Below are 17,206 nucleotides of genomic sequence, written 5' to 3' on the forward strand. Positions count from 1 at the left end.
AAGTATTCAAGGCTGGGTTGGATGGAGCTCTGAGGAACTTGGCTTAGTGAACATGTCCCTGCCCATGACAGGGGGCTGGAAATGGATGATCATTCAGTTTCCCTGCAACCCAAACCCTTCTGTGATTCCATGAGTGAGGAGCTTTTCCTTAGCATGGCACATTGGTTTGGTTTGCCTGCAGTTGCTGGGTCAGCTCCTACACAGAGTCCTCACCAAACCCCAGAAATGATTCCTGAATTCCTTATTTCCCTTCTTGCTCCTTTTCCTCTCTCTACCATGGAACCAACATCATCCAGCTGTTACTGCCTTTGTTCTGTGGTTTTGAAGAACCAGCAGTTGCTAAGAAGAGAGCTGTGCTGGTGCTGGTGAAGGTGCAAAAGGGCTGATATGAACACCTGGATTATGATATGATATCTGCTTTGAGTGCAATGGGTGAAAGATAGTTACACCAAAAGAATGACTGCTCCTTCCGTCCAATTCTCATCAACCTTCTGTCCAATACTACCTTCTAAATGGGTTAAGAACTTTCAGCAGATGAGATTAAATCCAAAGAATGCCCTAATTCAATGAAAAGAGCTTGACTTCTTAATATTTTTCTTTATTTTCTATACTTACATAATTTCTTTATAACTCAGGGCAATTCTTTTTATCATGCATTTCCATGTTTCTGTCATGGTCTTAATCTTTGTCTGGACCATTTCTATTCCCATTACAATCTATCTCTTTTGGATGGAGCAATCCAAGCTCACTACAGTGATCAAGGTGATGATGTCCCTCAAACTGGATAAAAACAGGCTGTTTTCAGTATTTTTCTCTCCAGAGTACAGTTCAATATTGTTTCTCCTGAAAAAGTTGATTGCAACAGAAAATTGATTACGCTCTCAGTTTCCTACCCTAGAAGAAGGAAAGCAAATACAAACTATAGAATTCTAATTATCCCTCTCCTGTTTTCTTATTCATAGTCGTCTGGCTTGATAGTTTAGCTATATTAACAATTCTGTGTCAATTAGGAAAAAACCCCAGGAATATTATAATTATTGGCGTATATTTTTAAAAATATCTTCCTTTGTGAGGCGTCAAAACCAGAAAATACATTAAGAACATGCTTTTATGTTAAAGGTTAATTTGGTTTAAGGCCATATCTTATGCCTGCTGCTGTGTGTGGTATCAGCTTCAAGTCAAAAGGTAACGGCAAACTCTTACAAATGCTGCCCCTGAAATGGACACTTGGAAGAAAGAAAATATGAAACACATGGAATAAACAAATAAATAAATAAATAAATAAATAATTTCCAAGAAATTGAAAATAAATAAATAAATGAATATAAACAAGTGCTTTAAGATATTTTTTATGTCACACTTCACAGCCTGCTCCCCCTGGGAAGGAGAACAAGGAAGGAAAAGATACCTCCAAATTATTAGTAAGCATTTTGGCTTATGCACGAGTATTCCAAGAAACTTGTCTTGTAAAAATGAGTCAGTCCATGAGCTGAAGCAGCAGCAGACAGCGGGAGCTGCTGCACATGGCCCAGCATATGTGCATTAACCCCTGTGAGGGGCAGTGGGCCAGCCCAGCCCCTGGCTCCACGCCCTGCTGGTGCTGCCAGAGGCTGAGCATCCAGAGCCAGCTGCAGGAGCAGGCCTGGGCACGGGCTCCTGTCCACCAGGAAATGGGAAAATTGACTGCTGAGCAGAGAATAAGTGTTTATTAGGGTGGTAACAAATTAGAGTATTGGAAAAAAGCTCTGGACCCTGTCCGGGAGAATTGATGGATTTTAGGTGTTTGTCCAAGTTTTGGTGGTTCTTCTCAGTCTGCCTGAAGGTACCACGTTACTTGGCAAGGCCAAGACTTCCAGCCAGACCCTGGAATGGTTTACTCTGCATACATGACCACATGGAACATAACTGCAATAAGACCACAATCTCTCTGAACTGCTGGATTCACCACTATTCATTGTGGAGTCCATTTTTATAGAGTCAAGTGCATGCCAATATAATAATCATTTATCTAATAGATCCAGACTTTTGCCCATTGTGGAGAAAATGCTTCTGAACTGATACATTTTTAGCTTTTCTTGGTTTCAACACTGCCTTCTTACTAGACTTTACTTTTTTTTTTTTTTTTTCACCCTTCTCTGGAAAGCCAAAATGTTTTGAAGATGATTACCCAGATTTTATCAGTTACTATGAAACCTAAGCATTGGAAGACAGGTATAAGCCTTCAAAAGAACCTGATATTTTTAAAACATATTTTCAAATGCAACTAAATGGGTTTGTCTCCATTTACCTCCAGATAAGTTTAACATTTGAAGGACCATTTAGAAATAATTATAATAATATCTCTGAGTACTAAAAATGTTTTTATTTTATATTACATTTCTTTTTTGAATCAAAGTAGATTATTTTTGTGTGCTGCCTGTCTCTAGAGGCTGGGACTTTGTCAAGTAGCAAAATGAAATCATACCAAGCAGATTTCACATGAAACTATGAAGCTCTGCTGGGGACCTGGATCTCACAAATTTATGACTTCATAATTACTTTGTAAGGCATGATTTGGTACAGGGACCTAAAGATTTTAACTGTAGCACACAGCAAAATAATCTGGCTTTTCTTTAAGGTCAAACAAATTATACTGCACCCATTTGTTTGTCTTCAAGGGTCATGAAACTCAAATAATTTAAACATTTTTGAGAAGTTAACCCAGATATTTCTATGCACTCCTTGTGTTAGTAGTTCCCACCCATCCTCTCTAAAATTGTACACTAGAGGTGGAAATAATTTGTCCAAAGTCCTGATCTAAGGCTGACCAAGCAAAGCAAATAGAAACCAGCTCCCAAGAACCCTTCCTCTTGCAACAGGTCTTAGGTCAGTGAAACTCATGGATGAGAGAAATGCTGGATGCAAGAGGCTCTGGAGGGTGCATGGAAAGTGCCTTAGAAGAGAAAACTATTTTGGGTAACTAAACCGAAAATATACAAGAGGAACTGAGGATTCTCTGAGCTAAAAAGTGGGTGAGGTTCATTGCCCTCTTACTCATCCTTGTGCACACACATCTCGCCTCCCATGGAAACAGGATTTTGGGCTGGGCAAACCTTTGGTCTTCTGTGCTCTTAATTGAATTTCCACTGATGTGGGGTTTTAAAGTATAATTAAATTCCCTTGATCAATGATAATTATCTCATTATAAGTTTCTTTTAATGATTTATATAAGTCTGGGACTATTTCTTGTTAAAAAAAAAAAAAAGGAAAGTGCTTTTCATACATTCAACATCTTAATCCAGTCAGGATATCCAAGCTCACTGGGGATTTTTTTCTTAGATAAGTAAATCTTTGCCTGCTAAATTTTCAGTTACAAAGACTTGATATAAAGTTTAACCACCAGAAATAAAGTATTTCCTGTCTTCAAATTATTTAATTATGGTATCTCAGCATATATTTATTTAATGTTCATTAAAAGGAACAAGTGGAATACATTCTGCTCTAATTGATACTTGGTAAACATTCTGTGTTCAACAAGTGTCCAAGAGCAGTGGAGCAAGCTCTGGGAAAGCTGCTGAGTCAGGAAAATGTTCTTTGCACCAAGGAAAAATCTCCAAGAAGGAATGAAAGCTGGGCAGGACAGCGTGAAAACCAGAAAATTGGGTTGATTAAAATATTAAAAAAAAAAAAAAAAAAGTTTTAAAAAGAAAGCAAACTGCATCCTAGAGAAAAAAAGGTTCCCAGGGATGGCTGTGTCAAAAGACAAACATTTCTGGAGATCACTACTGAAGGTATCAGCAGTGTGTAGTAATTTGCATCAGTGGCTTAACAAGAGGCCTGGTCACCCCAAAGAGTTCTCCTTTCTCCATCACCCCTTCACAGTCCTCACTTGAATGTGCTTTTTGCTCTGCATATCCTGCAATTATGCACCTCATTTGTTCCATCTGTACTTTCCTGGGTGCTTAGCTCTTAAGTGCCTCTTTCCTAAAATATTTCCATCTTTAAATCAGCCTGACAGTTAGGAAAACCCTCAGCAAGTTCATGCAAACTCTCTTTCCTGACCTTCTTTTCCTACAGTACAAAAGTGAGCCTCCTTTCTATCTACCCATATCTTCTAAGCAGTGCTGGATCCAAGCAAAATAAAATTTCTTACTCTCTCCAAAAACAATCCTCCTCATGATAAAGCACTGCCAAGCTCCTGGGGAAGGGAGACCATCACCCTCTGCTATGCCCAGTTTGCTCCATCACCCAGAAGCAGAGCACAGCTCCTGTTTCTCTCCCTCCTCTTGCCTGTGTTGCATTCCTCTGAAGAGTCAAAGAGAAAAACCCAGAAACTTAATTTTAGTACAAATTCAACCAGCAGGAATGCAATTATAGCCAGTCTTTTTAAGGCTTATCACAGACAATATTTTTTTCCCTGCAGTGTCCCCTTCCCCAAGGGCTGGGAGCCCACCCTTACCTGGTTCACAGGTGTCAGCTGGGGAAGAGCCTCTCTTGGTGTCACACTTCTTGTATCTATTCACATGGATTTTATAACTAACACCCACTGTGAGAACACCTAATCCCTGTCCCAGTTAAACTCCTGAAAAACCAGTGCCTTTCCATCAGCTCTGAGAGCAGCAGGGTTTTGATTTGAAGCTGCTTTGAACAGGATGAAAAAAACCTGATCCTTTTCCTGACTGGATTTAAACTGTTCAGCACACAGGCAAGACTATGCATGTGGTTTTGTGTCTGTGGTTCAGAAACACCTCTGTTGTGAGCCATGTTCTTCAAAGTACCCCCAGATGCTACTGCTCCCCGTGGCAGCATTTCCTTCCCACTTCCATCCCTGCTGTTCTCCTTTGTCTATTTATTTATTTATTTATTAATCAAAAGGCTCCCCACTGTGAATCCAGTGTCATTGCAGTATGTCTGCCTGGCTGGCAGGTAAAAGGACCCAGCACTGAATTTATCAGCTTTGCAGTCACCACCAGGAAATGAGCCTGGAAATGCTGCAGTGCACCCTAGAGCAACATGCTCTAAGGGAAGGAGCAAAGAGGGCAGCTTCTACATAATTCCCAGGGATTTCTACCTCAAATATACAAACAAATTTAGCACACAAAGGAGCCCAAATTGTTCTAGTTTTCACACACCTTTTACAACTTCAAATAATTCCCTGAAACTGCTTCTCTCTGGCAGACACAGTCTTGACAGGAGGTATTGCCTTGCTTCTGAGCTACTTTGAGGGAAAAGCACTAATTTTAGTGGAGTAGGGCTTGAAATGGAAATGGGGAATCTGTTTTTGTTAATGGCTATAGAAAGTCTACAGAAGACTGATAGTCCAACATGTGAGAGTGGGATGCTGGCTGTTAGGGGGAAGTCTACTTTTAACCCTGTTTAAAAAAAAAATTGGTGGCATCAGAATTATGCAGTTATGGGCAGCAGGTGTTAAAAGAACCTAGACAAGAAGAAATGAAGTCCAAGGAATTCTTCTGCTTCTTCCAATCATCTCTGACTCATTAAATGTTCTCTTTGATACTGCCACAGCAGCTGAATGTATTTTCCAGCTCTTCATCATAGGCCACTAAGCCACTTCTCAGTACTACTGACTTCCAGACTCATTTTCACTCTTCACACAACTCCAGCTCCTGCTCCAGCTGGAACACCCCCAAGATCCTTCCTGCTTGCCTGGGCTTCTCCTCTGAGTGATTGTGCAGCATCACATTGTCCATACCCTCCTCATCACTCATTCCTTGCCTTTTGGTTCTCCCAGGTGACCTTCATGCCACAGTCCTGTCCCAGACTCTTCACTCATCCTAGCAAGATGCAGAGACATAACATACAGAAAGCTATGGCACTGAATGCCTGGGGTCACTTTTTAATGCATGTGGGGTTTTAGATGTTCTCTAACCAAAGCCATATGTTGATACTTCAGGAGGACATCTGACTCAGAGGCTCAACAGCAGTCATGAGGGGCAGGGGAATGATGAGAGTTCAGCAGGCTTTGGAGAAATTAAGTAATCTATGGAGGCTTCTAAATATAAGGTTAGGCTCTTATGGAAATCTTGGCATCCTCAAGACATCAAACTACTCAAAAACACCACACACAAAAACCCTATTTGACCATTACTGAGTTACTTCTGCTTTTCCAGGGTGCGATGTTTTTCCCAAACATGACTTTATGCAACACATTTCTCCTTCTAAATTCAAAAGCTGCTGTTAACACCAAAGAATTATTTTCCCAATCCAAAAGCAGCACGTGGCCCACCAGCACTCCAGCACTGCAGAGAAGAGTGCACTGAGGCACTGCCCAATCCTTGCCACCACACTCCTCCCCAGCTTGCTCCTGCAGACTGTATTAATTTTTGAAAGAGCCAAATTGATTTCCCATTTCATTCTCTCTAGCAGTAATGAACAAAACAGCTACGTGGCAGGAATGCTCTCCCCCATGGCCTATTATAGTCTCTTAAAAATCCATTAATTCCCAAGTTTCCTGTCTTTAGTGAACAGGTTACTGTCACTGCTGAACTCGGGCAGCTGCCCAGAAGCTGAAAGGCAGGAGTAGGACAAAGTCTCTCCAGTGCTCTCAGATCACAGAACCACAGAAATCTCTGAAGAAGATGATCCAGGATGGTATCTAAAATCAAAATTATGGTTCAAATGGTTTAACATATTCCTCACTTCTTCCTCAATGTGGCAGTCATGGCAGAGCAAGATCTCTTACCTACTCTGCTTTGGCAACTCAGGATGTCGCTTCATGAAGGCATTTAGAATAAGAATAGTGATCAACCAGCTCTGAAGTGCATGGACTTCCATTGGCACCAATACTGCCCAAAAGTTAATTTAACAAACATCCACATCTTTATGAATCATAACAGAGGGTTTCTGAAGGCCATCCCTAGCCATGCTAGACAAAAAGAGCTTTCTTCTGTATTTTCAAAGTCCTTCCCCTGTATTTTCTTCTGGCCCACACACATTTTCCTTTAGTGAGGGTGTCTTTACTCTCAGCATAAAATCATCCTTGTTGGCTGTGGGGTTCTTTGTAATGGGGCCTGGAAATTCCCTAAACCTCAGACAGCACAAACCAATGTGCTGTGCACCAGAAATCTTGCTGTGTGTTTCAGAAAGTATTTAAAAATATTTCAAAAGTCAAAACATTCATAAAAATAGTGCAGAAAGAGGTTGCCATGAGCTTGGATCTGAGGTTTGAACTGAGAGCGGAGAAAGTTTTCTTTGAACCATTAAGACCATTCATTTCAGTCTTTTTAATACACATTTAAAACACATTGAAATGAACGAGCTAATATTTCTAATTAAAAAGGTGGGCAAATATTCTGATAGAGTAACCTAGTTTTCTTTATGCCTTCACTAAAAAAAGACCTGTGAGCATTTTCTACCTTAAATTCATTTAACAGAAGACAAGAGCTGGGATGGCATTGGGGCTCAAGGATGCCTGCATGGAGAGCTCCTTCCTAACACAGACCCCAAACGTGCACAAGCCTGCAACATGAAGTGCCCAAGGAAGGCAGCTTTGTCCCTTGGATGCCAAACAGAAAGATGTTTTCCTTTCCTGCTGACAGCCCAGCCTTGCCAAGAGAAAGGCTCCTGCTGCCATTCAGTTTGGATGGTCACTTGCAAGCTGAGAGTCGCACTCAGGCAAAAGGTTGTAGGGATGTGGGAGTTGGCCTCTTCTCCCAAGTAACAAGTGATAGGACAAGAGGAAATGACTTTGAGTCATGCCAGATTTAGACTGCACATTAGGAAAAATTTCTTCACTGGTCAAACGCTGGAACTGGCTGCTCAGGGAAGTGGTGGAATCACCATCCTTGGAAGTGCTCAAAACCCGTGTCAAGGGGGAGCTTAGGGACATGGCTTAGAGGTGGACTTGGCAGTGCTGGGGTAATGGCTGGACACAGAGGTCTTTTCCAACCTTAGTGATTCATAGAATCTTCCTGGCCCATGGAGAAGCAGCCAAGAGAAACCTGCACTCCAGTCAACCATGCTGTAACTTCTAAGAGGACAATTTAAGTCTAAAGAGCTGTCAGAGCAGCACCTTAGCACAAACCTTTTACATAATGAAAAATATTAGCACTTACAAAGTTCTTAATATCTATGCAAAGCAACCTATAAATAATTCATTTACTCCACACACGCATCTGGATCATTTGAAATGCATCAATGCTTTTATCAATACAGTGCAATGGATTTACACTGCAGAAAAGAAGCTTGAGGGTATTGGGGCTATCTAAGTATTGTTGATCTGAGCATTATTACTAAAGGTAAACTGAAATAAATTACCTCAGTCACTACACTGTGGTTTTTTCAGCATGGTAAATAAAACCTATTAGTTCTAGGTCATTAAATTCAATATTAGGCTTTAAAAGAGCCCAGAAATTCTATGATGTTATTAGAGAAACATACAACTAAACATATGTGCTTCAGTATTACAGATAAAAGAATTACTTCATTATATTTAGATATTATTTATTAGTGTATTTTTCAAAGGGACTTTTGAGATAAAAGCCCAGCTGCCATTCTCAGAGGCAAGCTGGGCACACCATGGTTCTGGCTCTTACTGAGTGGCAGGTTTCCAAATAACTGAGACATTTCTGAAAATGTCATTTGAAGCCTCTTGCTAATTTACTCATTATTCCTCTTCTCATAAGAATAAATATTATTTTTCCAATATTACAGGTGAAGTGAGTGGGCAGGGACCTTAGAGAGAAGGGCTTGATTTTCACATTTTTTAAGTTCCTGTGACTCTAAACATGTCCTTTGCTGTTCTGTACCTCAGTGCTCCTCCCTGCTAGAATATATTGTGCTCTCCTAATTTTAACCTTTATTCTTCCCCTTTGGCTACAACCACTCTGCAAGGATTGCCTCCCCAGGTCTGGCCAGTGTTTAGCCCAAGGAAAAAGCTCTCCTAATTAAAACCTCCAGTCACCTACCTACAGCCCAAAATCCTGACAAGAGCCACTGCTAAATACATTGTCTTGCAAGATGCCTACGGCAAGGCTGGAAAAATATCTTCTAAAGAGTAAGGACTGACACGTTGCACCCCATCCATTGCAATAAATTCTGTCAGGATATTAAAGGCTGCTCTGTTGTTTTTCTAACTTAAACAGCATCCAAGTACTTTCAAAGTGGGAAAAAATCTATTTGGCATTTAAATACAAAGATTAGTGTAAGTCTCCACAAGTGGCATATACAGTTCAGTCTGCACTGCTTCCTTTTACATGATGCTCCCTCCCCACGAGCGAGGAGTGCTCCCAGGATGTGGGGGTCAGACTGAGAGCTGGCAAGGATCACTTTGAGCTGGCAGATCAAAAGGGTCACAAAACCAGAACGCATGACTCAACTTCGACTGCCTCCTCAGGTCAGGTCTAAATAATGACTATGAATTGTTGTTTATAGAAGAGATCAGATGACCGAGCTTCTCTTCAGCACAAAATGACAACACATTTCTTTTTCCTGTTTTTTGCAGAACATTACAGGAACATTGCACCATCCCACTGAGCTTTTCAGAAACCTGAGCTCAACTGCTGTGTGAGAGAAATTACAGGAAAAGCCCAATAATTGCGAAGCCTAATTACAAGGTAATGTGGTGCTCATGAGCAGAACTGCTGAACAATTAGGGACTAGACTAACGAGTAGGCCACCTGTCAGCTGGGAGAGGGCTGAAAAAAGGCTGGCACAGGACAATCCTGACGGGCTGTGGAGGGGGATATGAAAACAAGGAGAGGTTAAATACTACATTTAAGATACACAGTATGAAGAGGGCCACTGATAGGAGCTCACGTGGTTTTTAAGTGTATGGACAATACAATTGTAGTTGTACAGTAAAGGGAAGTTCAGTGCAGAGTGTGACACATGGAGGGATGAGGAGAGCAGTGCAGAAGGGGTGGGATGAATGGGGCTGGAACACAGCTCAGACTATTTCCACTTGGACTGCTGGATAGCGAGTGCCAATTAATCACCATCAGAACCCCAAATTTCCTGTACTTCACTGCTTTACACCTACTATAGTATAACACATGCTATGCTGTCCTGAAAAATGAAACCTTCACAGTGAAGCCAGCATTTACTCAGACTACCGGGAAAACCTAACCAAGAGCAGTTCCTGGAAGTGGACCTAGAAATAAACTCGTAAGCAGTCCATACTAGTCACAGAATCATAGAATCACAGAATGGCCTGGGTTAGAAGGGATCTAAAGATCATCCAGTTCCAATCCTTTGCCATGGTCAGGGACACCTTCCACTATCCCAGGTTGTTCCAAGCCTGGCCTTGAACACTTCCAGGGATGGGGCATACACAGCTTCTCTGGGCAACCTTTTCCAGAGCCTCACCACCCTCACAGTAAAGAATTTATTCCCAATATCTAGTCTAAACCTGCTCTCAGTCAGTTTGAAGCCATTCCCCCTTGGCCTGTCACTACTGCTGTATGAATACATCACTCCTCTCTGGATTGCTCTGAACAGAGCCAAAGACAACAGTGGTCAGGACAGTAGAAGACAGTTGCTAATTAAACAAAGTGTTCTTTCCTCTCCCTAAACCAGTGGATAAAAATGCAAACTGAAATTTGAAATTACAGTGGCATAACAAAAATTGTAAAATGTTCAAATTTACAAAACTTTACAACTTTGTCACCCCCCATTTTCTGTAAGTAAATTTAATTGCAATTCCAATTTAAAAAAATGCAAATATGTGCGCAAAGTTCTGATTGGAAGCTGAGACAAACCCTGTAATCTTTACACTGAAAGTGTATTTATGTCAGCTTTGAGACTGGTTCTTTTCTTTTTTCCTAGGTCTTTTAAAATCAATAGAATAGAATGACACAAAGCTATTGATTAGAAATATGTTATTTTTCCAAATGCCCACTGAGAATCAAGTAAAGACTAAAACATGAGCTCAACACATCAATTTCATGGAACTTACAGCATATTTTTAAGTGTGACCCCGAATATAAATATTTTATTTATTGAAACACTTGCTCTAAGACTCATTCTAGTTAAAGGAAAGACCTTCCTCATTCAGTGTTTGAATCAGCCCCTTGCTTACTGGGAAGAACACAGATATTTAACTGACTGAATTATTTTGGGAGCAAATCCCTCAGATGATTCAAATACTCCTAAACATGAGATGTGCTTCATCTCTGGCCATCAACCTCCTCTCTTCTGCAATAATGTAGAGGGAAAGGAAGGAAACAGAGCTTTGATGAGCCAGGAGTACTGAATTCTGCAGAGCTCTGAATAACTGTGATATTTTTCTGTGTGATTAACAGGAGAGGAAAGGGAAGAAGGACACACAACAGCTACCCATTTAATTTATATTTATATACTCCTATATACTGTGTGGATCCCCACAAAGCATCAGCTGAAGGACACACAACAGCTACCCGTTTATTTTATATTTATAGACTTCTATTTTAACTGTGTGGATCCCCACAAAGCATCAGCTCGGTTTGTGAGCAGTCATCCAATTTTAATATGCTATTTTCAAATATGCTTTTTTTTTTCTTTTGCTAGGGCATTCCAGCAATCTTGTTATACTAAGTTAATTAGTTTGGCTTTGGCATTTTTGGAGTCTTTCATTTGCATGCTGAAAAATAAGAGGCCAATAACAACATGTGCTTAGGAATCTGGCTACTGGTCTTTCATCTTAATCACAATTTCACCACTTAGCCAGCTAGAGAAAGATATGAAAAATCCAACTAAAATATAGAAAAGCAATTAATGTAAAATGGCTCTGGGTCCTTGGATGAATGACATTGTAGATGAGCATCTTGCCCTTAAATGCAAAGTCACCCTTGGGTAAATCTGCAAGGTAGCTATTGGCTTCATAAAATTCCTTTAAATGTATTAAAAACAGTGCCAGTGTTTGTTCATATCAAAACAGCAGAATAAGTAATTCTAAAATTTCTGTGTATGTTTTCATAATATTTCTTTGTATTTTGTCTCTTACAGAAACAATATTTTAGTAATTTCAGAAACAAGACAGCACTGGAGTCATTAAGGGTACATGAGAAGGCAGAAGTGGATTTTAAAACACTCAAAATCAGAATCTTAATTTAATAAAAGTTTATATGACTTTAGTATGTGATCATAATTGAAAGAGCAAGGGAAATGCTGATTTTTCACAGCAGACTGCAGTTGTGGAAAACAAGCCTGATGACCTCATAAAGTGATACTCATCAATGGGGGGATGCCATACCAGCTCTATGGCAATACTTCATTCTCTGTACCTGCAAAAGTTTAGTAAATTCATTATCATTCCCTCCACTATGCTCTATTTGCTATACTCAAGCAAATAAAGAAAATAGCAGTCAAGGTCTCAGTAAAACACCTTTTCCTTCATTAGGGTCATTAGGATATCTGTACTAAAAGGAAAAAGATTCTAGACAAAAACCCCTGAACTGCAATGCAGCTCATATTTCCATTATCACCATTCCCAGCAAATGGTTGTGGGGAGCACCATTCCCAGGAGAACACAGCCTGGAAAAGAGTTCCTGCACTCTGGCAGGTGTGTTTGTGAAGGTGTTTATTGCCTGCAACAGCTTTCCCCTCTGCTTGAGTGGGTGGCAGAACTTGCAGCTGGGGAATGTGTTAATTCAGCACTACCCTTTAACACTCTCTCTTTTCATTACAGGTATTACAATTGTTCCCAATGGGCACAGCAGACAAGGAAAGCTAAACAGAGGAAGGACTTGATCCAGTTCCCCATTAAATTCCAAAGAAAAGCTAATAACTTCCGTGATAATAAGAGCTGGACTAGAACTCACACGAGCAGCACACCACAAATCATTTTGTTCTCAACAAAGCTTGTTCTGACTGCAGCAATTTCCGGGGAGAGCTGGAATCTACATCCCCCAAAGTAGCTCCACTCCAGCAAATCCAATATGCATTATTTCAAGTATTATTTGGTTTTCCCCTGACTGGAAAATGTAAGACAGCAGAGGATAAAAAGAGCACATGGCTCATGTGCAAGCTCCAGCCCAGCTGCTGCTGGAGCACTGTTTGCCTGTTGTTAGCATTGCTTCACCTCTCTGCCAGGAAAAAAAAACAGATTTGATAAGGGAATATAAACTTCCAGTCTTGTTTGTGGCAAAATAATCACTGATGGTGCTCCAACCATGTGTTACATCACTTACTAAGTTTTGGAAAAATGGCTGCTGTTTTCCATGCCTATCTATGAGCTCACTGGGCAAACCTAGGTAAAAAGTTAGAAAAGGGGTGTTTGCATGTTTAACAGGTGGGAAACTGGAAGAGGAATTTGAAGGTTGAGAAGGGAATTTGAGAAATTTGAATTCTGGGCAAATAGCTCTCACTGCTGGAGCTAGGACTTGGACAAGATGATCTCCAGAGGTCCCTTCCAACCCCAGCCAGTCCTTGATCCTGTAATTTCAGGAGCAACATAAAGAACGGAAGGAATTATGAAATACACGAAAAAAGCAATGGTCAGGGAGAAAGGATGCAAAGCAAAGATACTACAAAGTGCTCAAACCTCACCAGTTATCCATTTAGCCTCTGGGTCATGAATCTTAAAATCATCACTGAAGAGATCTTCCACTGTTATCTTCTTCTTCTGAGACAAGCTGTTATCTTCCACTGTAAAACATTCAAAATTAAACTACCATTAATTCAGCTTTGAAATGTATCTGAAAGCACAGAAACTGTGAAGAGTGACTTATCTCATTCGGATACAGTCCACATTAAACTTTGTGTCACACACAAATCCCTTCCCACTGTCAGTGTTATTAAAGATTCACTTAATGGCTCACTAACAGAAACCTCCTTGTTGGTCTTAACAACTACAAAAAGACCAAGAAATGGTCCAAAACACACATTTTCAGACATTAACATGATGAAAAAAGAATCTAAGTCATGCAAACACACTTATAGGTGTCATAGTGATAAATAGTGCTTACTATTTGACAGCTAAAGCCTAAAATATTTATGCAATTATGAGCTACAACTAAAAAAGTATTAAAAAAGGCTCATTTTTTACAGCTTATATTTTTATTTCCTTAAAAATTTTAACATAAAACCATAGTTGGAAAGGTGTTTAACCTTCTGACTAAGGGCTCATACACATTACTTCAGAAATTCACAAAAGATATTCCATGGCAATCGGACATTTGATTTCAGAAATACTTTTGAAAAGTCTATGAGACATAACCGTAAATCTTTAGGTGTTGCATAGCTGGCCTATACTAATTTTAATTTTTAGTGAAAGAATATACAGTTTCATTTGTAAGCATGGAAATATCAAAGCTGTAAGTTTTAGAGAAAAACTAACAAATTTGAAAACCCAAAAATTTTGATTAATATGTTCCCTCTTTCCATTTTTCCCATCAACTGTAATATTTTTTTTGTTTTGACAAGCAGTCACCCTCTGTGAGTAATTTGTTGTCAACATTCAATTTTTTGCTGAAATAATATTTTCATGGAAACTTTTCAGTCAGCTGTAAATACATTTGCTCTTTTAAAGAAAAGAGGAGGCACATTCTGAATATTTCCACAGCAGGAATGTGAGTTCCAGCATCTTTCCTCATGACAGTGTCTTCATGCCTGAGGTTTACTGGCAGCCTTAGATATCTTTAATATTGTTTAGTGCTAAACTCACACTGAACACTTATGATTAGAGAAGTGGAAGCAGACCCTGAAGGCACTTATTTGTGGGGAAAAAAAAGTCTTCTTTGCTGTATTAAATTGAAGCCCCTGAGCTACCTGAGATGCCAGAAAAATACCTGTGAACAGTGTTTTGTTTCACTAAAAGGTGTTTCAGAACAAACTTTCACTTTTACCAAAGTAAATTATATTCTTCAATGTTCATATTTTTCCCTCAACCACACTGAGACTTCAACCACACTGTTCACTGTGGCTTCCAAATTCCAGAACCCATTCATACAAGTCCTCAGCCAAATCCCTCTGTGTGACAGCATTATGCCAACACATTCTGCATAATTTTATTTATTAAAATGGAAAATATAGGTGACAAGGAACCCAGGAAATCATTCCAATTAATTTCACTGTGGTGCAAGTCCCCAGAACTGGACACCCAGGGAGGTCAGGTGGGCAGGAGTGCCCACACAGCCCTGGGTTTGTGCCTGTCCTAGGAGATGCTTCCCAAATGTCCTCAGGCACCCTCTCCCCCCATGAGGGCAGAAGGACAGGCACAATCAAACCTCTGTGCTGGAGAGTTGGGAAGAAGCAGGGTGGGGAGTCCTTCCTATTCCTCCTTTTTGTGCAGGATGGGGACAGCCAGTTTGGGAGCTGCACCACCTCTGTTCCTCCCCCAGCACTCAGCTCCTCATGAGGGACAGCAGCAAGAGAGAGAGGCAGCACCTGGACTTTGCACTTTAGGATCCTCTCTGAGGGATGAGGTGAAATTCCCTTCCTGACCCCTGCCTTGGCCTGGAAGAGCTGCAAGAGATCCTCTGCTGGACCATGGGCTACATTCATCTCAGCCACAGAGCTGGGGAGAGCACAAATAAGCTAAATAATAAATCCATCAAGAAATTTCAGTATTAGGAAAAAAACAAAGAGATTTACTGGCCTCTCCTCTAACAGACAGGTAGGTCAGAGGGCTTATTAAGAATATCTGCTCCATTTCTCTGGCTCTGATGGAGACATTCATGGAGGAAGAAATGCAATTGTGGGATCTCAGGCAACCCACTCTGTCCTGAGCAGCAGATTCTGAGCGTGCCTCAGGGTGTCTCACCCAGCTGGTGGACTGGCTGTGCTGTCCACACCCAACTGCAGGGACCTGGAGGCCTCTTTGGGTTTATAGAAGGACAGGACTAAGCATGTGCCACCGTTTTTGTTTTACATTCACATCCCCCAGCCCAGCAGATCCAGATGGCAGCATAGCAGCCATGCAAGTGGCACAGGGACTTCTGCCAAGTCACAAACAGCATCCAAACTCCACAGCCACGTGCTGAGAGAACCAAGAAGGAACCATGTCCATATTGGTTTGGATTCAATGTTAGAGGCATGGCAGGATCCCTGTGTTTGGGTTCATCTGCCTGCTCTTCATTCTTGCACCCAAACAAACAAGGATGAAAGTCTTCATCCTCGCACCCAAACAAACAAGGATGAAGTCTTCATAACTGAACCCAAACAAACAAGGCTGAAAGTCTGCATCCTTGCACACAAACAAGCCTGGGTTGAACTGACATCCCACGGCTCTCCAGAACAAAGATCCTCCACAAACCCAGAAAACTCCAACAAATCCAGAAAACTCCACAAATCCAGAAAACTCCAAAGCTTCAAAAAGGAGCAAGGAGCTGACTTCACTGACTGTTTTGCTTCTTATCTTCAAAGCTTTTTCTCAACTCCAGCTATGCTCAGAGGCTGCTTGATAGGTCAGAAGGCTGCAGCCACCTTTGGGTGCCCACCTTTCTTTCCATCACCCTGGTGCTCAGCCACAGGCTGGTGTTGGGTGCTCTCCTCACACACCTCCTGGCCTGTTGTGCATTGCAGGAGAGGGACAGTGCCTCCACCTCTCTGGCCAGCACACCAGGAGCTCCATCCCCACCTCAGCACACCTGCTGGATCCCTGGGCAGACCCAACCCCTCTTATCCCCCAGATGAAATCTCTGTACCCAAAAGGCAGCAGCCAGAAAAGGCACAACTTTCTCCCTTCTGTAAAATCCCACCTGTTTGTAAGGGTGTAAAATACACATTTATATATAACTATGGTTAACAAATTGCTCTCCTGCACAGCTGGTCAAAGGATAGTGCCTTGCTCTGAGTATCACAAGAGCTACAAAGCTTTCTAGGCAATGCCTCTGACTGTCAGACAGCATGCTCTGAATTAATGCTATGCAATGACTAGCTCAGTAACACTTCTGAGAAATATTTCTTATGGATTTTTCAAAAATTTTAATATGGATTAGGGTGTACTTTTTTTTTTTTTTTTCCAACTAAAAGGTCAGATTTGAAAGGAGCAAATGTGATGTATATCTCCAGAAAGCTTTAAATATCAGGAACAGATGTATGAGAAATCAGACTCTTCCTAAGCACAATGTCTAATGGAATTTGGGAAGGCCTTATTTTACTCAAAATTTCTGGGGCTGGGTCCTCTTTTCAGCTTTGCTCTCTGTGTGTGTGCATGGGCAGACTTCTGGAAAGTTCTGCATGTCTTTATGTAAATACACAAACAATGGAATGGAACCTGCACAGGTGCCCCATGCTGTGACAAGTGAGGAGCTGCCAGTCAGGAAAGCCTCAGGACAGCACTGTCACC

The 17,206-nt window shown here is 41.0% G+C and overlaps 1 protein-coding gene across 1 annotated transcript in view; it reads right to left on the reverse strand.

The window, feature by feature from the left end:
* The window catches only part of DPP6 (dipeptidyl peptidase like 6), a 398,916-nt gene that overhangs the window by 145,520 nt on the left and 236,190 nt on the right, over nt 1-17,206 (reverse strand). Inside the window, exon 3 of the mRNA XM_041408558.1 lies at nt 13,465-13,563. Coding sequence (XP_041264492.1) covers nt 13,465-13,563 — 99 coding nt within the window. The remainder of the gene's footprint in view (nt 1-13,464; nt 13,564-17,206) is intronic.

Source organism: Onychostruthus taczanowskii, unplaced genomic scaffold (genome assembly GCF_017590055.1).
Source record: "Onychostruthus taczanowskii isolate IOZ18803 unplaced genomic scaffold, ASM1759005v1 scaffold3, whole genome shotgun sequence".
Lineage (NCBI taxonomy): Eukaryota > Metazoa > Chordata > Aves > Passeriformes > Passeridae > Onychostruthus > Onychostruthus taczanowskii.